The following is a 23423-nucleotide window of genomic DNA, read 5'->3' as shown; positions in this document are numbered from 1 at the left end:
TTACCAATTTATATGTCTCTGCTCCTTACTCGTCTTAGAGTTATGGAATTATTTAGACGAATCGACAGATGACAGATTGACTGCACGGTTGGTGCGGTGGCTGGGCAACTGGCTGCCGTGCAACGTGTCGCGGGTTCGATTCCCGCACGGAACAACTCTTTGTGTGATCCACAGATAGTTGTTTCGGGTCTGTGTGTTATGTGCATGTGAACTTGTATGTTTGTAAACGCACCGGTAAACCCACTAAATAGTCCGCAACTCCGTATTGATCAGGAATATCCGTACTGCCTGTCGAGAGCAGTAGTCATCATATTTTAAAATCAATAAATTCATGCAACATACCATAAAACTAAGCTAAAAATGTACGATCTAACCAACCGTATGTTTTAAAGTTTTAATTTGACTGCATGAGGAAGAATGCTCTAACTTGGCGTGTTTCAGTGTGTTAATGCAAGAAAATCATATAAAACTTTAACGATAAAAGTGTAGTCCAGTTCTAAGTGATAATAAATGTTGTTAAATTAAAATTTATTGTACCCGTTTTCACTACTACTATCCAGTACATTTGTGCTATGTAGGTATGCTACGAAGTTTTAATAGCTAAGCTGTGAAACTATGTCACCTTTTCCACAGATACTTTATGTAACATATGTATTACATGCATCCACAGCAACGTAGCATAGCACAGCACATCTCTGGTGGAAAACCACCCGACCTGATCTAATATCGACGAACTAGGTTTGTTATTGAAAATTGGAATATTGTGATGAGGAATTGGAATAGCTTTATTTCTTAACAATGTCTTTGCTTCAGTACATACTACTAATGTAATTTTAACCTACTTTAAGAAAAATTTCTCAGTGAGCACGAGTCTAAATGTGCCCGTTACATCTCACTTTGTTATTAAATTATGATAATTTTGTATGGATTGTGATAATTTCTGCCTACTTTGGAACATAAACAGATTATGGTCAGGAATAACACATAGGCTACTTTGGGGTGTACTTTTTTTTATTTTAACACGTTAACATGGGCAAAGCCGCGGTAACCGCTAGTAGTTTATGTAAGCATTTTTACATTACATACAAATGTATGAAAGCAAACAATGTGTCTTTCTAGAAAAGTTCATACTTCAAACTTGTTATCTAGAGTGAGTGCCAAACGGAGTGGTCGCAAAATGTGACAGAAATGTTAGTGGGTTTACTTATTGAAACAAATAACCAACCATAACTTGTGATGAGGAAGTGTTCCCGAGCTGGTTACGATAGCTCCTTAGTCTTTAGCCTTTTTAGAGTTATATTTCTTGAAGATCGGCCTCGTTGGCCGAGTGGTTGCAAGTACGACTGCCGGGCAAGGGGTCTCGGGTTCGATTCCCGGGTCGGGAGAAGTATTGTTGGGCTTTTTTCGGTTTTTCGAAAATTTCTCAGTGGTAGCACGGAGTCTGGAAATGTGTGCCCAGTACATGGCAAAAGGCTTACAACATAAATTGTGAAATGTGGGTGTACATTGGCATTATGTGCCATAATGTGCACCTCTGCCTACCCCTTAGGGGATTAAAGGCGTGACGTTATAAAAAAAATCTTGAAGATTCTCTCTTGAAAAACAATGCTCTGGGGATTTGGGGTACAACAATTGGATTTTTTATGTATCTGACTAAATTTTTGTTAAAGTGAGTAAGGGCCCTCGCCCACGGCGACTTTTTGTAGCGATACTGTCGCGCATTCACTAAAAGTGCGACACCATCGCTACTAACGCAACGCAATGTCACGTCTTTTATCCCCGAAGAGGTAGGCAGAGGTGTTAATTATGGCACGTAATGCCGCTATACAATGTACACCCACTTTTTGTGTTATAAGTCCCATATAATAGGAGGTGAGCCTATTGCCATATACTTCCAGACTCCGTGCTACTGAAATTTTCGAAAAACCGAAAAAAGCCCAGTAATCCTTTGGGAATCGAACCCGAGATCCCTTGTGAGGCAGTCGCACTTGCAAACCACTCGAAAAACGAGGCAGTCAGGTGTCAGTCGCTACTAACGCTGTTACTTTTATGTGCATTTCGCGACTGTATCACAGCATCGCTACAAAAAGTTGCCCTAAGCGTATAATTCTATTAATTTATAATGTCTTATGATGTCTAGTTATTCTATAATCTAAATATTTTGTACTAGCTACTTCCGCGCGGTTTCTTTCGGTCATAGCGTGATGTTTTATAGCCTATAGCCTTCCTCGATACATGCACTGCCCAACACAAAATCACACCAATAGTTTCGGAGATTAGCGCGTTCAAACAAACAAACAATTAAACAGATAAACTCTTCAGCTTTATAATATTAGTAAGTATAGATAACTCAAAGGTGACTGACTGACTGACTGACATAGTGATCTATCAACGCACAGCCCTAATCACTGGATGGATAGGTCTGATATTTCGCATGCAGGTAGATGTGTTATGACGTAGACCGTATCCGTTACGATAGAATTTTGATCAATTCTCACCTCAAGGGGATAAATAATAGGGTTGAAAATGAAACTATGTCAATTTTAAACCGATCGGAATGAGACTTTGAATGCATAAAGCTAATATGATGGAGCCATCCCCTAAGAAAGGATTTTGATAAATTCCATTAATAATAATACTTCTAAAAGCGAGTGAAGACGCGGGTAAAAGCTAGTTCGTATATGAAATAAGTAAGTTAGCCACATTCTTTCTCAATTTGTATAAATAATAGTTAGTTGCCGGTTTGATTTATCGTTTATCGTGTGTTGTTTGTGTAGAGAAGTCCAGTAGTCTAAATTAATATCTAATGTTGCATGAATATGTGGTTCTATTGCGGTTATATCGACCTCAAAACAACAATGATAACGCGTACTTTATAATTTACACCTAATACAAATTACATAACATTTTATATCACTTTAACTGTAAAATGTATTAGCTTAAGCTGTAAAATTATGCATGTTTTTTCTACTAATAAATAAATAATGAAGCCATTAGTATATACCTATTTATTTTTATTGGACTGAAATACCGGTTATTATTCTGTTTTGTGAAAAGTAAAAAAATATTTTCTGAAGCAAAAAGAGATATCTGCCGAAACCCGGGATTGAACCGGGGACCTTTAGATCTTCAGTCTAACGCTCTCCCAACTGAGCTATTTCGGCTGTGAGTGGGAGGTCGAATTTACAGTGCATTCTCTGTAATTTAATAATGTATTTTTTTCTAACATGTATTCGTGTCGTTATCTACAATAATACTATCATTTTAATATTAATACTATCATTTTAAAAAAAATATAAGAACATAGTGTTCAATATACGTTGGTTAGTGATATTTATATGAAAATAAATGTACCTTTTTGAATAGGTAGGTACATAATTTATACCTATTATCGATTTGACCATACTAATGAACAAAAATAGAAATAAATTCCAAGTTTTGGGTCATTCTACTCAGTTTACATAGGTGTGTTTTATTTTATAGACAAGTTGTAACATTGATTTATTGGGACTTGTTGCTATGTTAAAAACTTTAGGCGCTAAATTAAAAAAAACTTTACCAGCGCATATAAATTGTAGCCAGTTGGTGTAGGATTTATACTAATGAGTGGTGGTTAATGAATAGTTTTTTTTTATTATCTATTATTTATTTTATTTCCATATTTATTTAAATCCTTATTTAGAGGAGCAATCATGTGAATAGAACGAAAAAATCATGCATGTTCTTTGTCACAGCGATACGAGCACGAGCGGCAGGGACATGGAAATATGTGTTTGTCACTTTACATAACAATATATTTAATTTCTTATATCTAGGAACACTCAGACGTGGAATGGAAGTTCGCTCGTACTCGCCTTTGGATGAGCTACTTCGAAGAGAGTGCTACGTTACCACCTCCTTTCAACATTCTTCCGACTCCCAAGCTGTTGCTCAAGATGCTGGGCCTAAGGAAGAAGGATAAGTTGAGGAAAATGAAGATGAAGGTTAGTCCATAGGTTTTTAGAGCGTTTTTTTTTGGTGTAAGCCGCTAAACGAGCAGAAGCTAAGGCCTGTAAAATTAATAATTATTTTGTTCATTTTTTATGTTATAAGCCTGATCACCTGATGATAAGCAATCGTCGCCGCCCAGCAGTTCGAAACACCAGAGGCGTTACAAGTTCGTTGCCGGCCTTTTGGAGGTTTGGAATTTAATGGTTGTTGGGAAATCGGGGATTGGGAAGGGGGGGGGGGAGTAATTGGGTCTCGCCTCCGGTAACCTCATTCACACAACTGCTCGTTTAATGGAACAAATAAACTGATAACTTATTTTGAAAAATAGGTACCTATGTATTTTGTAACATAATGTTCAAGTTAAAGTTAGTTTTTTAAATACATCTAGCCCACTAAAGTTGTGGAATACAATGGACCATAACAAGCCATACGTACTAAGGATGAATAGGCAACTAATGAAAGAATACGTTTTTTACCCAACTATCAGTACCAGTACCTAAGTAAAAAGTTTGGAGAGACGTGACTTCGAAAGTATTGAAGTAACTTGGAATTCATGAACATGGGTTTATGAATGTGGAACTTGAACAATGTGTTACAAACTAGCCTTATGGGAAGGTCGAACTTTATTTCCATAATATTTTTTTTAAAGATGTCATATAATTTTCTTTCTTATCCAGTTTTCTGGTTCTACATAAGAGCATTTTCTTCTATATAGAATAAATTTACCCATTTAAATGGCGCCCGATCTAATGGCACCTGATATATTTCACTTACGGCACCTGTGTATTTTTCGAAGGTGCCATTTGTGGAATAATATATAATTTAAAATTTTATTCTATATATGGCACCTGCAAACAGGTGCCCAATGTGGAATACCTCATTTAAATTGGTGCCCAATGTGGAATACCTGACCAGCTTAACCAAATATTACCCATCTACCAGGAACAAAAAGAAAAAGAACACGACGTCCGCTACACAGCAGTAATGCGAGCCCTAGTCTGGAGATACGTATCAGCCATGCATAGGAAGATGGATGACGAACCGGTCACCGAGGATGACATCAACGAGCTCAAGGGAGATGTGTCAGCGCTGAGATACGAACTGCTTGAAGTGTTTGAGAAGAACGGCATGGATGTCAGCTTCACTGATAGGAAGGAGAAGAGTGAGTATTTAGAGGATGATACCTATAGATTTTGTATTTATGATGTGGTGTAGAGGTGAGAGGCGTACTTTTATATCTACGCAATTAAAATCATATTAATTTCTATCTACTCTAAGGAGTATTAACTCCTATTTACAAGAAATGGATAAAGGATAAAGAATAGGAGTAAGTAGTTACAAAGTAAAATTGAATACTTTTCTAGATACTAGTATACTACCAGTTATGAGATTCGACAAATCAATAAATGTGCATAATAGAATTCAATTACTTGCTGCAAGCTCTATTAGACATTTTTTATGACTGGCTAACCTACCATGTAACTTCGTGCCGTCTCTAACATCATTTTCTCGGCTTTCCTTAGACTTCCACAAATAATTAAAGATCAAAATTTGCCAAATCGGTTCTCGAGTTTTGGCGAGACTAACGAACCGAATCTATTCCTATACATCAAAAAAGGTATTAATTTTTTTATGAATCGAGTAGTAATGTTTTTTGAAAATCCTAAGATCAAGCACCTACCTATTTTACAAATCTAGTACTTAATTGACACTTAAAACCTCTACATAACATTTAACAATTTTATTTCCCTTGTAGTGGTTCTCGGCAAACGCATGAAGGTATGGGAGCGTCGTTTGATGAAGGACTTCCACGTGGCTCCGGTGTCCTTGGATGATGAGAAGCCGGCCGATGAGGATGGACTGTCCAGGTTCAGGAGGATCGCCAAGTTGGCAGTCGCAAGCACTACCAACGCCAAATGGGATCAAACGCTTGCCAGTACTGGGATCTCGTGAGTTGTATTTGTTTATGTATATACTTGAGAATGATATTCGTAAAAGCTTTAGACGTAGAGGTATTAATAAATGATGTGAAGTTGTCACCATTGCAAGTGTTCTTACATTTCGTGGTGGCCCAAAGCCGGGTTTGAAACCTACTAACAGCAATGTACCAATGTTACTTTTTCCGAGTTAACTATATATTATGTACTTTTTAAGATTATTTAGAGTCCACTGATAAACGGCGAAGGAAAACATCTTAAGGAAACCTGGGCTTATAATTGCTAATTATAAGTTTGAAATCGCCAACCCGCATGGAGCAAGCTTAGCGATTAATGTTTAAACCTTCCATGTGAGAAGAGGCATTTTGGTCAGCAGTGGCCACTTAGGGGCTGTTGAAGTGTCGTGTGAAGTATTCGTATATGCTATGCCACTGGAAGATTTTAGAAATATTATTTTTAAAAATCCTAATAATATCCCGTTCTGATTTTATTATCTGATTTCGTATTTGCAGTTGCGTCCACTCAGCCAATGAGAATTTTACTTAAAAATATTTAACTAATTATTCATTATTCAATCCAATATTAAATAAACTTAAATATACTTACTATATTTTTGTCCAGATCTCAGATCGGCCGCTGTCGCAGTAGAGAGTCGTTCAAGAACCAGCAGAACTTGCAGCGCGCTATGGAGGAAGCTAGGAAGCTGGTGCTTCGCTCACCACTGCCAGGTGATCATATTTTGAGCCATTACAATCGTTACAACTACTTATATGTATACAGTAGTTTAAATTTTACAGTACCGACGAATACAGCTATAGTTTGGAATGTAATTTATTTATTTAAAGACACACCAAGCAACGGTTTGTTAAGCTATACTAATGTATTAAAACGGATATGGCTATAGTTTGGAATATAATTTATTTATTTAAAGAAACACCTAGTAACGATGTATTTAGCTAGGTATACTTAATATTATATTGTTTGTTGCACTTATAAAGTAATTATTATGTTATTGGCTTGCGCACGTAACTGTTTGACGAGGAACTCGATTAGTTTCAAGCCATGCTAGAGGCTCATATTTATGAGCAAGCATTCCGCAAAATACGATGCGCCTGGAATCGGTCTGAACAAACAAAGTTTTGAATTTTTCACTTGTAGACGTGCACAGCACTTTGATACATCAGTTAACATACATTTTATTAACATCTCCAAAAGTTAAAGATGTAATAAAAGAGCTGAGATTCAATATCTAGATACTAGCAAAGTTAAAAAATTTACTTTAAGTTAAAAGAATTTGGTACTTCCGTTACTTATCATAAAGTTACAATTAGGTCAGCAAATAAATTCTTAATTTAGGAAACTGCATACGAAATTAACTTACAAAATAATAGAAACAGAACTACAAAAGCTTTGGACGTTGCGTTGGTGCCGCTAAGTCGTGTACATTTGCCAAAAACAAAAATATTCATTTGGCAACGACTAACATTAGCACATCCCCCAATGTCAAAGTTGCAGATAACTTGAAACTTCTCTCGAATAAAAGAATATTCCCGAAAAATATTCCGAGAAAAACTTCCTTAAGAGGTTTATGCAAAGCAATTAACATACCTATTCAGTTGTGTTTCTATTTTATCACCAAAATAGCTTAATATAATACAGTACATCATGACGAATAGCTATACAGTTTCTGGCCATATTTTTAAACGCGCTCTTGTTTTTAGTCCAATTTGTGTTGCATTTAGATGAATTTACTTAATGTGTATATTCAGTACTTTTATGTTTAAACATATAAGTGTATATATTTTGGATGTGTTTTTTTTTATTATACAATAACCGTGCCAGAGTCCAGCCCGACTATTGAATTTATTAAAAAAAAAAACTGTAAACTAGTAACTGATTGACTGCAATCTGCATTATTGTTAGCACGCCGAGACTTCTACATTTTAATTCGATCTCAAAATTTTTGATATCCAACTGATAATTAAAATATACTGTCACTCCCCAATTGGCACATCAAAATTTTTCCCAACTACAAACTACCACCAACTATTACAAACCTTCCCTAACTACGTATCCTTTGACTAGAAGGCTCAAGAGTGGGGACTCCGATTGAGATGCCCATCAGTCCTGGACATACTCTCCTGGAGCTGATCAAGGATATCTCCACGGAAGTTGGGGAAGCTGAACCTGAAGGGGCTACATCACCTCCGAAGTCACCTTGGAAACCACCAGGTGAGTTAATATTGGATGATTTGAGTTTTTACTGTTTACTAATGTAATTGTTTTACGAGATACTTTGATTACTTTCAAGCCACGCTAGGGGCTCTTAATCATAAGCAACATTGCACGGCAAATGACGAAGCGACGAGTGTCGTACAACTGTAGAATCAAAATTTTGTGGATGTAGATCGATTTGGGGCATTAGTTATATGGAATTTCTTTCAAAAACTTAACTGATTAACTAGAAATCACGGTTCACTCACGTAAATTAATGGAGGAAAGCTCTACTAGTTTCGAGTCAAAGAGGGACTCTTCTTCATGAGCAGCGTGCGCAGACGCGGCGACGTCGGGTAGCCCACGATGCAATTTACATTTATTAATTTTCCATTGTAAGTGACAAATGAAGAAGTTCATTTAGGCATTTCAATACCGTACCTATTTCTTTAGCCTCTATATAGTCTTCTCATCCTCGTTTAGGAGACAACGGCGGAGCAGGTATGGCTGCAAGTGCTCTCCTGTCAGCGACGGACGCTCGCAGTAGACCCGTGTCGCCCAAACCTGCGACCCCTGCTTCTACCACACCAGTGCCTGGTACATCGCCGGCACGATCGCCTGTACCTGCTAAGGCAAGTGTTTTTTACGAATGACATTGTATCTTTTATTTTTTAAAAGTGGAAGTTTGATTAAATAGAAGGACAACGTCACGCCTTTTGTCTCCGAAGGGGTAGGCAGAGTTGCACATTACGGTGCGGAACGCCGCTATATAATGTACACCCACTTTAATAAGTTCCATGTAATAGGGGTGGGCCTATAGGCATATACTGGGCACAATTCCAGATTTCTCAGTGGTAGCAACCACTGAGAAATTTTCGAAAATTGAAAAAAGCCCAGTAACACTTTTGCTCGACCCGGGAATCGAACTGGAGACCTCTTGTCCGGCAGTCGCACTTGCTCCCTCGAAGAATGAGGATTAAATAGATTATGAATAGGTTACATACAATATATCCTTATATAGCAGACATAGTTTCAGACTCCGTGCTTAGCTAAGATTTTTTTTAATTAGAAAATTTAATAAATTTAACTTAAAAGTATTCTTAACCGACGAGCATGCATGAAAATTAAATTAAAATTACTGATGACTGTTGATAAAGTGAAAGATGTAAGATTCGTAGCAATTGGTTCCATTGTCACTACCTATCCCTATGGGAGACAAGCGTGGTTATGAATGAAAGTAATACAGTTTTGTTTGAGCTGTACCTAATTCAAACATAATTATAGATCACATCTTACTTAAATGTCTTGCTATACGAATTCTTGAACTAAGAATATAACACAATTAACCCGTGGTATGCCGCGAACGTATATTTACGTGAGATACGATGTATTTTCTATTTTGTCTCGTATACCGGCAGGCAAGAGGTTAATAGCGAGTAGAACACAATTACGCTGTAAGCAAAGCTATTTTATTTTTAACCAAAAGTTTTATTTTTGAATCATATCTACTTCACACTTTTTTCTATTTCAAACGCATCATTCCAGAAACTTTCGAGGATTCACATTGGCGTAAATTTAAATAAGATTTTTTGGAAAATAATTGTATTTTAATTAAGCCCTGTCACTATGTTATGAGGTTATATAAGTGTCTTACATTCAGTGCTAATATTTATCACAGTTAGGTAACTTTATAAGTAAGTATATGAGATATTTAGAAGTTAAGAAATCGGAAGATGAACTAATGATCCCGAATTTGGTAACAATGTTTACAAAATCCATTTGATACATTATCAAACACACTTTTTGTTTTTGTTACAACGTTCACTTAAAACACTTAAAAGAAACAATATTAACAAAATGAAACAGTTAACTTTAAATAGAACTACACCGCTACGTTGCTACGCCGGCTACAATGACTACGTACTACGGCGTAGCATCAATTTTATCAGCATTGTTATTTGTTCAGACTCCGACAAAAGGTCCATCACCAGTGCCTACTCCAAGAGTTGCCAGTCCGGTGCCAAAGGCCGCCAGCCCTGTGCCAAAAGCTCCCAGTCCTGTGCCAAAGGCTGCCAGTCCGGTGCCAAAAGCCGGTAGTCCTACGGGCGAAAGCACCACTACACCACAACCAGGTTAGTCATGAAATTAATCATTTAGATAACATTACCTTAGTTTAATGACGAAATAGGCAATTTGATTTGATTTGGTAATTGCCAGTTCAAATTCCCATTTTCATCATTAGTATAGTGACAAGAAAGTTTTTCTACTGAAATAAATATCCTAAATACTCAATAATACTTACTTTGCAACTCTAGGACATTAATCGGGTGATATGCTAAATTTAGTGGATATTTAAACCTTAGAAATGTACTTTTAAAACTAAAACATTAATTAGGTTTAAAATGAGTTAGTAGGTTTAAAAATAATTGTTTCTAGTTTAAATAAAAAATTGCGGTTTACTCAAATACATTAATAGAAAAAAGATCTACTAATTTTGACTGCTCATGATGAAGAAACTAGTAGAGCTTATATCCATTAATATACGTGAGTAAACCGTGATTCTTTAGTCAATTTAGTACGTCTCACGAGTGTTTCTAGTTATGCATTATATATAAATTATACTAAAATCTTCCTTTAAACATAGAATAGAAGACTAAATTAGACAGTAGATACACTGAGACATATTGATCTACTGAAACCACATTTCGACAGACCACTAAATACAATACAAGTTGCCTCCGGGATATTTCGTGACAGATTCCTTGTATGTTTTGATTAGAATTTTGGTATATAGGTATACCGATATAATATGTACGCAGATACTTACGTTCTGACCATATATGTTACCATAAATGTATAGTTAGTTATGTATAGTTACCATAAATGTATTATATTTAAGGGAGACTATAAAGCAAAAGACATAACATTACATACGACATGATCAAAGCATCTGACGCATCATTAATCAACGTTTTTCTACTTACCTTGGGGAAAACAATCTGTCTTACCTTATTTTGTTTCTTACCTAACGATATGTTACACAACACTACATTTACCTACCATGATATTATCCCACATTTTTTAGGGTCCCGCATCTAAAAGGTAAAACGGGACTCTATTAATAAGGTTTTGCTGTCTATGTGTATTCAGACTGTCTATTACCAAAACCGTGATAGCTGGACAGTTCACCTTGTTTTTCACCTCAAAGACAACATCGCTCCGTGCCGGTCAAATCATAATAACTTATAAAAACCAAACTAAATAGTTACTAATGGTCTAAATAGTAGTCTACATCTGCGAACTTATGGTCTACACATTAATTTGTATAACATTTTTGTCCTATCACAAATTGGGAAAGCAAGAATGCTGTTCATCAGTTAAAATTTTCATTAATAAAGTTGTAATTTGTTAAACTCCTGTAATTTTTTTATGGGAACACGACGGTAAACGAGCAGACGTATCACCTGATAGTAAGTAATGCGCCGCCCATGGACGGTCTTAAACACCAGAGGCGCTACATTTCGTTGCCGGTCTTTTGGGGTTAGGAATTTAAGGGTTGTTGGGGAATCAGGGTTTGGGAAGATTGGGACTGTATCAACAAATAATAAACATAAATACTAAACCCTACACAAAAATGTGTCATTTTTTACATAACTATGGAACTTTTCATGTGAGTCCAACTCACACTTAGCCAGTTTCTTTGGCATTACGCCAGACGTCGCGTGGGTGTCGTAAGTGGTCACTTAAGGCAGCTTTCTTGGAACCGAGCTGCTTAGTCATTGTCCATTACCCATCTCAAATAGACACAATAAATTAATGTTTGATTTGGACAAATGAAGATGTTGCTTTCATAACATATTTGGATTACGTCATAATTATATTTTCGTATGAAGTTAATTATGAGATTTATTTCTAATTAAACATTTTCCATTGGTCTTCACCCGACCCAGGCATTGAATTGGCGAACTCTGGCTATTCATACTTACGTGTAATGGATCACCGAGGTTATTAAACTTATGTCCAAATACTCAAATGCTACTCAATTTTAAGATGCTCTCAAGACTAGTTCTGTCGCTATCAATTCTTTATTAAAAGACAGAGATAGCACGATATTTAAGTACAACTTAAAATTGAGTAGTATATCAGTATTTGGGCGCTAGTACAGTATTGTTAACTAGATCAAAATTATGATTTATTTCGCTGCGGGATCAAAGGTCATACATGTCCCTGAGACGAGCCTGACTTCAGTGTTTCGGTGTTCTCATGGTTGTATTTACTGTAGATCCTGGCTTATAATAAAAAAATAACTAAATCAATAAAGACAGGAAAAGTTAATTATAATACTACATTAAACTTAGGGCTAGATACGTACTTATCCTACGTAGAAACTATGCAATTACCTTTTCAAATAAATCAATTTCAACCACATCGCACTAACTTATGCAGATTGTAATTTGGTTCCTGACAGTGGTTGTTGATTACAATGTTACAAGCAGTCGACAAGCTGTCTGTCTATCTATGATTAATGATTATGCGTGATGATACTACTGTTTACATAACAACTTTGATTTGCTTTGTACCCGTAGTACGAGTTTGCTTTACCTTTTATGGAGCTTAGACAAAAGATACTTAGATATATTTACGTATTATTGAATTTACGTTATGCCTAATTAATGTGTTTTCTCTAGATCCAAGTCCTCTGAAGGCGAAGCGTGTGCCGGGAGAGTCACCGCCGAAGGTCATCAAGCGAAAGTCACCGGGACCACCATCATCCGGAGATGAATCCGTAAGTTGATAATTTAAGGATTTAAAAACAAATATCGTTGCTTCACATTGGGATTTCCTGTGAGTCAGGGGTGCGTTTACGAACATACAACGTAACATACACATGACACCCAGACCAGAAACAACAATTTGGGGATCACACAAAGACTCGCTCCGTGCGGGAATTGAACCCGCTACACGTTACGCGGCAGCCCTGTGCCAACCGTACAAATCAGTTATCCTTGTTTACAACCATTTCTAAATTATAGTGTGCGCAAAAAGTAGCTTCCACATCATAGGTGACGTCTCTTGTAGTGGTAATCCTCAAATTATATTCCTTTATTCTCAAACTCAGGGTTCAGCCAAGCCCGAAGAAGGCGAAGCCAAGTCACCAGAAGACATAGCAGTAGCCAGACCAGTGGCTCCTGAGATCAAACCGGCTGACGGAGCCATACCTCCACCACCACCACCGCCGGCGAAGGCTAAGGTAAGGCACGGTTACGACACGTAATGCCATTGTATATGTACACCCACTTTTCACCATTTGTGTCATAAGTCCCAAGTAATAGGGGGTGAGCTTTTGCTGTGCCCGACAGGGTCCATAATTGTGACTAAATACTGTATTTTCTAACACCTGTGTACATTATGGATGCAATAAATACTTGAATACTTGAGCCTATTGGGCACAATTCCTATTGGGAGAAATTTTCCAGAAACTGAAAAAAAGCCCAGTAGTCCTTTGTCTGACCCGGGAATCGAACCCGAGACCCCTTGCCCAGTCGCACTTGCGACCACTCGACCAACAAGGCTGAATAAAAATACTGCAAATCGTTTTTTGTCACAATAGTTCAGTTCAAAATCTTTTTATCAAACGTTCTACTTTCGAAATGTACGATAGATTGTATTCTAATTTAGACAGAATATAGATAACGGAAGATATTTTTAGACAGAACTCTCTTTATAGACTTAAATCGAAATTAGTTATTTCATATTGTATTGACTTTCAATAAAATTAATGGTTTCCTTTAATTTAACTCAATTATGTCTAAAAAGGATGGCGCGAAGGTTCTATTTATATATAAGCCATTCTAAAATTATCTGCCACGGCTTTAATGGAAGGCAGTGTTGTGTTTAAAGATTTACCCAGATAATTTAATTTGAGAACATAAAGAAGTTAAACAAACATTCACTCTACTCTGCATAAAATGGTTCACAAATTCGCACGATGCGTTTCTTTCATAACAAACTCACACGTAGATTCTTTTGTATGAAAAAAATAATAATATCATAATCAATCATTTATATTTACTATTGTAATCTTCAAACACAACACTACCTCCTATTAAAGCCGTGGCAGATAAGTTTAGAACACCTTATATATTAATTTATGAATATTGATTATTATAGTCAGATTCACTTGTTTCCAAGCTACATTTTGTCGCAAGTACTGGTGGAAATCTACAATAACATCTGACCTTAGTCTTTATTCAGGACACTCTTCTAAATCCAAGCCTTTATAATCTTTTAAACCGTATATATAGGATAGGTACCTACAACATACTTCTTAATTATTGACAACTTCCAAAGTTTTAATTGAAGTCATTCACCACTAAGAAACTATTAAGTGCTTGACTAAGAATAACTTCATAACAATTAATGGCATGTATTCATTAAATATTTAAACTTTCGGCTTACCTTCAAGCCCTGGATATGTCGATTTTAGTATTCGAAGTAACTGTTAGTAGGGTTTAATACATGTCCCTTTTTGCATTAGTTTATACATCAAAACCTAATATAAAACAAAGTAGCTTTCTCTGTCCCTATGTCCCTTTGTATGCTTAAATCTTTAAAACTGCGCAACGGATTTTGATGCGGTTTTTTTAATAGATAGAATGATTCAAGAGGAAGGTTTATATGTATAATATGTACGTAATAATATATCACCATTGTTCCCATGCGAAGCTGGGGTGGGTCGCTAGTAAATAAAATAAGACGTGGTTGATATTTCCAGGAATGAGATTTGAAACATTGATAAAATTTGGACTAATGTACTTTTGTAGAATTAAATATTGAACGTAGAAAAATAATCATAATAACTGGCACAATCATATACATATACTGGCACAATCGTCAATGATTGCAAATAAAACTAGTATCAATTATCTGCTAATACAGACCGATATTTGACCAAAAACATCTCAATTCTTCAGGCCCCACCAGCTCCAATTATGGAGGTAACACCAAGTACTCCAGTGCACCCACCGGCCCCAGCTCCGGAGGCACCAGCCAAGCCACCATCACCACCTAAAGTGGCACCGCCACCGCCCAGGGTGGCGTCTCCACAACCTTCCACTTCTGCTGTAGTGCCTGTAAGTATACATATTTTAAGAAGTAAATAAAAAAATATGTGATCCGTGAAAATAATTTCTAGCCTTTACCTAAGTGTATCTAATTTGGTAGTTCCTAGATCTATACATATAATAAAATCGTAGAAAAGTGCTGTCTGTACATTGAAAATAAAAATAAAAAAAATAGCAGGGGTTATTGTTATGTCGATGTCGAACCCAAAAATGTAATTAACTTTTTTTTATCTGTTTGTCTGTTTGTCTGTTTGTCTGTTTGTCTGTTTGTCTGTTCGTCTGTGCGCGCTAATCTCAGAAACGGCTGATCCGAGTTGGATGCGGTTTTCACGAATATATTGTGGGATGCTTAAATTTACATTTAGTGTTTGTTTCATGTCAATCGGTTCATAAATAAAAAAGTTATGTCAAATTAAAGAATCACGTCGAACATTCTATGCTTATACCATTAATCTCCGCAACTATTTGACGGATTTGGTTGAAATTTGGTACAGATATAGTTTAGAACCTTAGAAAGGACATAGATATATTTTTATTTCAAAAATCAAAAATCAAAAAATAAAAATAAGAAATAAATTATTTATAAATAATTCTATGTCGATCGTTACACGACTTCGGTTCATGTTATTGTTTTAATTCATCGAAAAAAAGTAAATAAATAGTAAAAAGGTATGAAAAAAATAATATCAATATAATAAAACATTTAGTACAAAGAAAATGCTCTAACGGAGTATAGATAATTCTATGTCGATCGTTACACGACTTCGGTTCATGTTATTGTTTTAATTCATCGAAAAAAAGTAAATAAATAGTAAAAAGGTATGAAAAAAATAATATCAATATAATTAAACTTTTAGTACAAAGAAAATGCCCGAACGGAGTATAAATAAATAATCCAAGTTGTCTTTATCCTCGATAGATGGCGTTGGGATCGAAATAGATCGCGCTATGGTTTCGTTACATTCATTTGGTTGGGTATCGGCCGAGCGCTTCGGTACTATCGTAGAAAAAGTGTATTATCAGTCGTATGATTATTTGTCTGTAGTGGTCCTGCTGTTTCGTATATTCTAAATTGGTTTCGTTGTATTTGTCAATTAATAAGTTTATTTGTTGGGTTTTCCTGGTTTTTTGGTTAAACTATTTAACGTAGGTTTAGTTTGATATCGATTATTAGTAGTTACTGTAGTTAGTTTTTTTAATAAAATTGTAAGTCTAATTTATAAATTAATTAGATTAGATTTAAGTCGTTTCTTTTAAATTATTTAGTTTAAGCTTGGTTATTATAGCATAGAGGATAGGTTGTAATATAATTTCTTTTTTAATTGTTATAAATTCGTAATTCGTAGCTTTCTTTAGTTTTAAGTTAGTTTAAGTCCGTTTTTAAACTATTTTTTCAATGCCCTAAGTGAGTATACATCTATTAAATTCAAACGCAGAGCTCATTATGTTGATTTTTGAAGAGTTCCCTGGAATATCTTCCACATCTCATTTTTGAAGAGATCCCGCGAGATCGGGAACTATGTGGTTAAAACCAAAAATTTGCCGGAAGTCACTATTCCACGCGAACGAAGTCGCGGGCAAAAGCTAGTCAAAAATAAAGTAGTTAAGACTAACATTAGAACTTAAGACGGGATACTTACCATGTTTATTTCTGTCTATGAGTTTCCGATATACTATAGGGTGTCCCAACAAGAACGCAAGATTTAAATTTTAAATAAAACGCAGATATTTTTTAAAAAATCGTGAAAGCTTTATAATATCGTAAAGTAGAGAGGATGAGGTTATCTATGGAACAATACATCGGGCAGATGGCTGCCGCTGGTTTGCTGAAACATACGCGATCTTTCAATGAAATTTTCAATGACCGTTTTGCATAAATGCTGCGGTATTTCATTAATACAGCGTCCAATTTCCTTTTTAAGGCTTGAGTCGTCGTCGGCTTATTCGCATAAACCATCGCTTGACCTGGCTCATTTTTAATCGTGTAGCGCTCCATTTTTACTAACCTCGTACCTTATACTAACAAAAAATAACACGTGTTCAAATGTCAAAGAATGATACTTCGAATGCCGCCAAATTTAAATCTTGCGTTCTTATTGGGACACCCGTTATATATGTGTAGAATAATGACAAACAAACAGACAGACAAACATTTTAAGAAACATTATTTTGGAGTTTGTATCGTACCTATGTATTTTCATATGCATATAGTATGGTTATTTTCAATATTACAAACTGACACTCCAATTTTATATATTAGTTTAGATATTTAAAGAGCAGTAATTATTAAAACCCCGATTTTAATTTACCACCCTCAACGTATCGTACGTATATAGCTTAAAACATAGGTAGCTTCTTTAATGAAAGTTCACAGCATGATATTTTAATAACGTACTCAATTAGTGTTCTAGAGAAAAGATACACTGGCTTTTTACCGCGACTTTATACTTGTATAAAATTAGTTTTTCTTACTCGTTGGAATTTTGGAAAATCCTAGTATTTCTCTATTGCCCAAGAAGTCTATATTTGCTGAATTTTAGTGTTAGGTAATAATATAATAAGAATTTTATTTCACTTTTTACAGATTTAACAAAAATACAATGTAAAAACTGAAATCACAAACCGGGAAACTCTGCCCCTCAAATTTGTAGTAGTAACACAATTAATACAATGTAATTGCCTCTTTAATAAACCACCTTGGGTTTCAGATCCTTGGATCGAACTTCATTTTTGATAGAAATTCTATAGAACTAATGTCAAAAATTGATCTTAAACTAAAGATTTCGTATTGAGAATCGGTTATGGAAATCGGCAGTTTATTAATTTCATCATACTTGTAACCATAAAACGGTACAAAGTATTGAAATACTAATTACCTTTATACTTCCTCATTCCTTTTATTTATTCAAACTCCTATTATATAAGTATTATTCTTTGTTAAATGTTTTCCTAACCGTCTACTTTGGTTCACCGTAAAACGTAACAAGATATTTCACAAACGCCTTCAGCTAAATCCTTTAAAATTGCAGATTTCCATAATTAATTCTTGATATTGTTTTACTTTCCTGCTTTGTATTTAGATGAAGCGAGGAAATTATAGTATTTAATTTTCGTTTGTATATTTTATAATAAGGTACTATTATTTTAATTATGATATACGTAATAGGTACTATGTAAATAAGAAACCCTTATATTAAAGAAGACCTACAAAAGTGCTTCTGTCCATACGACTTATTACGTTTAATTTAGGTACTTTGTGATTCAACAACGTCTAACTATTGAATAATTGACAAGATTAAGGATTTAAATGCCAAAAACAGACACTACATTTCCTAGATTTTCCAGATTATCAAATACGCAGTAATAGTGTGGGTTTCGGTCTAAAATTATAACAGCTTTATTCCATAATAGACATGAAAACTGAATATAGTGTAACTCTAGTATAGTACGCCTCTGCTTTTATTTTAAAGCTCTACAAAATAAATCCTCTACAATACCTATAACGACGGCGAAGTAGCAATACCTACTAACTGACAAAAGTCCAAATTGAAAAAAAGAAACGTTTCATTTCTTGGGTTATACATACATACATATCGTCACGCGTTTAATCCCCGAAGGGGTAGGCAGAGGTGCACATTGTGAGACGTAATGCCTTTATTATAATAATTTCTTGGGTTCTCATACATTAGTTACAATTTCGATTAATTCCGTCGATATACAACTTTATCTAACAATACCATTATTTCACCAGCCGGCCCCAGCGCCACCATCCCCGCCAAAGCGCCTCACTTCCACCTCCTCCACGGAACAGCTGATACCACCAGCGTCTCCCGAACCACTCCGTCCAGCCAAGAAGTTGGACGACATCAAGACCATTAAGAGACAACAGAAGACCGGATGGCTATAGGTATCATTCCTTATAATATTGTACCTTTCTACAATGATATTAACTCATTTAATACAATTTGAGTAACAGAAATTAATTCATTTGATACAATTTGAGTAACTTAAATTAACTCATTTGATATGATTTGAGTAACAGATATTAATTAATTTATACAATTTGCGTAAAAAAAATTAAATAAAAATACGGCCTTTGGATATTAGAAATACAATAAGAGTAAGTATAAAGAGTAACATTTTGTTTTTTAAAGAGAAATAACAGTAAATATTATTTTGCCCGAGGTTTGTAAAGTTCACTTTCAGAATTGATTTTTACACAGAATAAAATAAGAACCAAAAATGTGTTTGTTAAGAAAAAAAATCGTAAGTTTATCGTCCTATTTCAATCACATTAAAATAATTAAAAATTAAAGATACAGGACGCCTTTAGATTTCCAGCATCGTAACAGCTTTCGTCTGTAAGACAAATGGAGAGTGGTTGAAATTTTAATCTGGTAACTTTGTCCGAAACAAATTAAAACAACCATTATTATTCTATAATGTCTACTTAGATATAGGTATTTACATTTGACCTTGACTACTGTTCACAGGCAAACCAAAAAGCTGGTTTTAAAACTTGTAGTATTCTATCTCAGTATATGTGACTTAATTTAGAGAGATGTCTTGAAATAACAAAAAAAATGTGAAGATTTTCTTTAGTAATTAGGTTTACAGTTCAAAAATAAATTATTTTGACTTTAAAATACAATACAATATCCAAAAATAATTATACATTCATTCATTAATTTGACGAATTTCTGAATTTTTAAAGCAATTTTTTTTTGAAGTACATTTTCTATTTGACGCAAAAAAATTATGACGCCATAATAGCGATCTCCTATAAAATTAATAGAAAAGAATCGTTTTTGACATTTCGATAAAAGTATTGAATTTGACTAGTTGGAAATTACTGTATTGTAACTTTGATTGAAACGAAGTTGTATATCTAGGTAGCTATATAAATTGCTTCTAGATAATTCAAGGCTCACTTTATATACCTAGATAGAAAATCAAATTGAAAGGCTGAAATCGTTTTTTTAGGCTTTAGGCAGTAATGAAATTGTAATATCTACAACCTGTTTTTTTATCACCAGGCAATTTTTTTCTGAGAGTTAGGTATCATTCAAACATTCCATTTTTAAATTAAAAAAAAATTAACTTCACTGAAGAAAATCTGTTAAAAAGAACACTAAAATGGTCAAAATAACTTTTATTTCGCTGATAATAATGATACCAAACGCTGAGAAAAATTTTGGCTGGTGATAAAAAAACGGACTGTATAACAATATTTCTTTCGATACATTCAGTCTATCTAACATTTGAATTGTTGAATGAGTTAATATGATATTCCTCCCTATTTCTATTTCAGTTTCTAAATGTTTTCTTTAACTTACTTTTTTTTGGCTAGGGTTGGTTGTCAACTGAATGTAATAATGATAATTAATATAATGTGATGCCCCAAAAAAATTAATGAAAAAAGCAAAAAAAAATCGTAAATTGTGAATGAGGTAAATGACAAAAAATATTCTTAATTATGCCCCACTAACCTTTTTTATTTTTATATGTTTATATATAAATTAATCGATTCTATGACTTATTGTATCTTTTTTCCAATCTTAATTAAAATAAAATCATTTGGTTTTTGATTTCAAAATAACTTAATTTCTGTGAACCTGTATTTATTTTAAAGATTATTTTTCATACAAAATCAACTAAAATATATTATATTTCTTTTACCATATAAAAGGGACACCAGAATCAATAGTTTCTCGTACATATATATGATAGGGAGCTCGCGTGTAGTTTCAGAGCGTCAAATTCATGACTAATGTGAATGTCTGATAGACCGCGGTTGTCCTTATTGCAGTACGATTCTCTATTCATTTGGTGTCTCCTGTCTTTAATAATGATATTGTATTTTATTTTATAACTTAAATTGTATTGTATTTTATTCTTTAAAGGGTTCTTTTTTTAGTAAATATTTTGTTTTGAATACCTGAATTAATTGTATTCTATTTTTTTAATCTAATTTGTATTGTATTTTATTTTGTAAAGTTCCTCTTTTTAGTATTTTTTTGTAAACCTAAATTAATTTGTATAATGTTGCTTGCTGTTGGTGATTTTAATTTTTGTTCTTATTATTTTATGTTTTGTTATTTTCTGAATAAAGATTTGGTTATGTTTGTGTTTCCTTTCTTTTGATTTATTTTAACCTTTTTTTTAGTTTTTGTTACTTATACACAGTACAGATGTTTTTCAAGAACATATTTCTTATTTATCATTTATCTTAATTGTAAATTGTTGGGGCTAAAAACCCAATATTGTTTTGAGAAAATAACCTTTAGCCCATGTTTGAGGCATTTTATTAAAATTATCGTTTTCCTAATAAGTAGTCCAGTCATTTGGTAGATAAAAAGGGGGTTACCTGGAATGTTTTCCGGGAGTTTTGAAAATTGGTGAATTTATAGATTTGGGTATACTCTTTTCGAATTTCAATTTTGCCACCTCGTACACCCGCCGCTCGCGCCGCCATATTGAAAAAATGGCGCCTAAAACGGTTTTTTATTAATATCTCCGTTCCGACGCATTTTACGAAAAAATATTTATCTACAAAATTAAACTAGAAAAAATTTCCTACAATTTATGTATTGATAACTTTTTCATAAAATCAATAGTTTTTGGCGTACGAGCGCCGCAAAGTATTATTAGTCCAGTCAAATTAGGATTTCACCTCGGAATTTGAGATACCCAGCTGTAATTTTGTATATACTTGTATATTGACTGCCTGAAACTTGTCTCAAAACCTACATATGGTAGGGTGTAAGCAACTATTAAATGTTAAGGTCCAAAGGTCCCAAAAAACGTTTTTTTGCGCTTTTTTGGAAATATCTCATTTCCTATGGGTTTTTGGTATTTGCATTTAATACCAATATTGTAGAATACAAAATTCTCTACAACTTTTGTCTAAACTTTTTTTTTATACGGTGCACCGTTTCCGAGATAGAGGGGGGAGCGCGCGGTCACTGCACCTCTTCAAAAATTTTTTTCGTCTAACCTATCCGTGATGGTTGTCTATGGATAGGACATTAAAAATACGTCATGGTTCCTAAAACCATTTTTCGTCAAAATCAATTGTTTGAAAGATAGACACTTCCAAAGTGTAAAAATGAGGTCTATCGAATGTGTCCTGCCCTCTAACTTTTAAAATAAGTGAGTAATAAAACTAAAAAAAATATATGCTGTAGATTTTAATGGAAACTTTCAAAGAAAATTGGTTTGAACGAGATATCATAATTAGTTTTTAAGAATTGATACATTTAAAAAAAACACATTGTTTGTACACGTGGTGGTGCAGATGAATAATACTTTGCGGCGCTCGTACGCCAAAAACTATTGATTTTATGAAAAAGTTATCAATACATAAATTGTAGGAAATTTTTTCTAGTTTAATTTTGTAGATAAATATTTTTTCGTAAAATGCGTCGGAACAGAGATATTAATAAAAAACCCTTTACAAACAATGTGTGTTGTACAAACAGGTTAGTTTCGGTAGGTTCCTGTTTCTGATGTTATATGTGTTATGTTATATGTTCCACCGTGTCCTCCGGGCGGTCTTCGCAGTGATGACACCCGGGCGTTTCCTCCCGCCCAATCAAAAACAGGATCCTACCGAAATTCCTGTGTCCGGTAAGCACCTGCGTCAGGCGGTAGGTGAGGACGCCATGGCGCCTCTCTAGCCACCCCTCAAACAGGGGACTTACCTCTGCAATGACAGCGAGCCCAGTCCTCGGTTGCGACAGTCGTTGCTACACAACACACATTTTTTGTACACGTGGTGGTGCAGATAAATAATACTTTGCGGCGCTCGTACGCCAAAAACTATTGATTTTATGAAAAAGTTATCAATACATAAATTGTAGGAATTTTTTTCTAGTTTCATTTTGTAGATAAATATTTTTTCGTAAAATGCGTCGGAACGGAGATATTAATAAAAAACCGTTTTTAGGCGCCATTTTTTCAATATGGCGGCGCGAGCGGCGGTTGTACGAGGTGGCAAAGTTGAAATTCGAAAAGAGCATACCCAAATCTATAAATTCACCAATTTTCAAAACTCCCGGAAAACTTTCCAGGTAAAACTACCAAATGACTGGACTAAAGTGGGTAGAACTAATAATAGTAAGTCAAAGGTTTGAATAAAATTATCATTTTTTTACGA

The 23423-nt window shown here is 34.5% G+C and overlaps 1 protein-coding gene and 1 non-coding gene across 4 annotated transcripts in view; one reads left to right on the top strand and one right to left on the bottom strand.

Moving 5' to 3' along the window:
* Nucleotides 1–19507, top strand: part of LOC118271278 (transient-receptor-potential-like protein) — a 38659-nt gene extending 19152 nt beyond the window's left edge. For 2 of the 3 annotated variants that reach the window (XM_050695792.1, XM_050695793.1), the window contains exons 14-24: nucleotides 3816–3983; nucleotides 4933–5152; nucleotides 5747–5939; nucleotides 6549–6655; nucleotides 8013–8159; nucleotides 8625–8773; nucleotides 10108–10273; nucleotides 12830–12927; nucleotides 13261–13392; nucleotides 15116–15274; nucleotides 19017–19507. In XM_050695792.1, coding sequence (XP_050551749.1) covers nucleotides 3816–3983; nucleotides 4933–5152; nucleotides 5747–5939; nucleotides 6549–6655; nucleotides 8013–8159; nucleotides 8625–8773; nucleotides 10108–10273; nucleotides 12830–12927; nucleotides 13261–13392; nucleotides 15116–15274; nucleotides 19017–19172 — 1695 coding nt within the window. In that variant the 3' untranslated portion in view covers nucleotides 19173–19507. The remainder of the gene's footprint in view (nucleotides 1–3815; nucleotides 3984–4932; nucleotides 5153–5746; nucleotides 5940–6548; nucleotides 6656–8012; nucleotides 8160–8624; nucleotides 8774–10107; nucleotides 10274–12829; nucleotides 12928–13260; nucleotides 13393–15115; nucleotides 15275–19016) is intronic. The other variant, XM_050695794.1, reaches the window with a different exon arrangement.
* Nucleotides 3092–3164, bottom strand: Trnaf-gaa (transfer RNA phenylalanine (anticodon GAA)). Its single transcript has one exon. It is a non-coding gene; the product is annotated as a tRNA-Phe (tRNA).
* Nucleotides 19508–23423: the final 3916 nt, after the last annotated feature.

The sequence above is a fragment of the Spodoptera frugiperda genome, chromosome 9, assembly GCF_023101765.2.
Source record: "Spodoptera frugiperda isolate SF20-4 chromosome 9, AGI-APGP_CSIRO_Sfru_2.0, whole genome shotgun sequence".
NCBI lineage: Eukaryota > Metazoa > Arthropoda > Insecta > Lepidoptera > Noctuidae > Spodoptera > Spodoptera frugiperda.
This window is presented reverse-complemented; position numbering and strand designations above follow the sequence as displayed.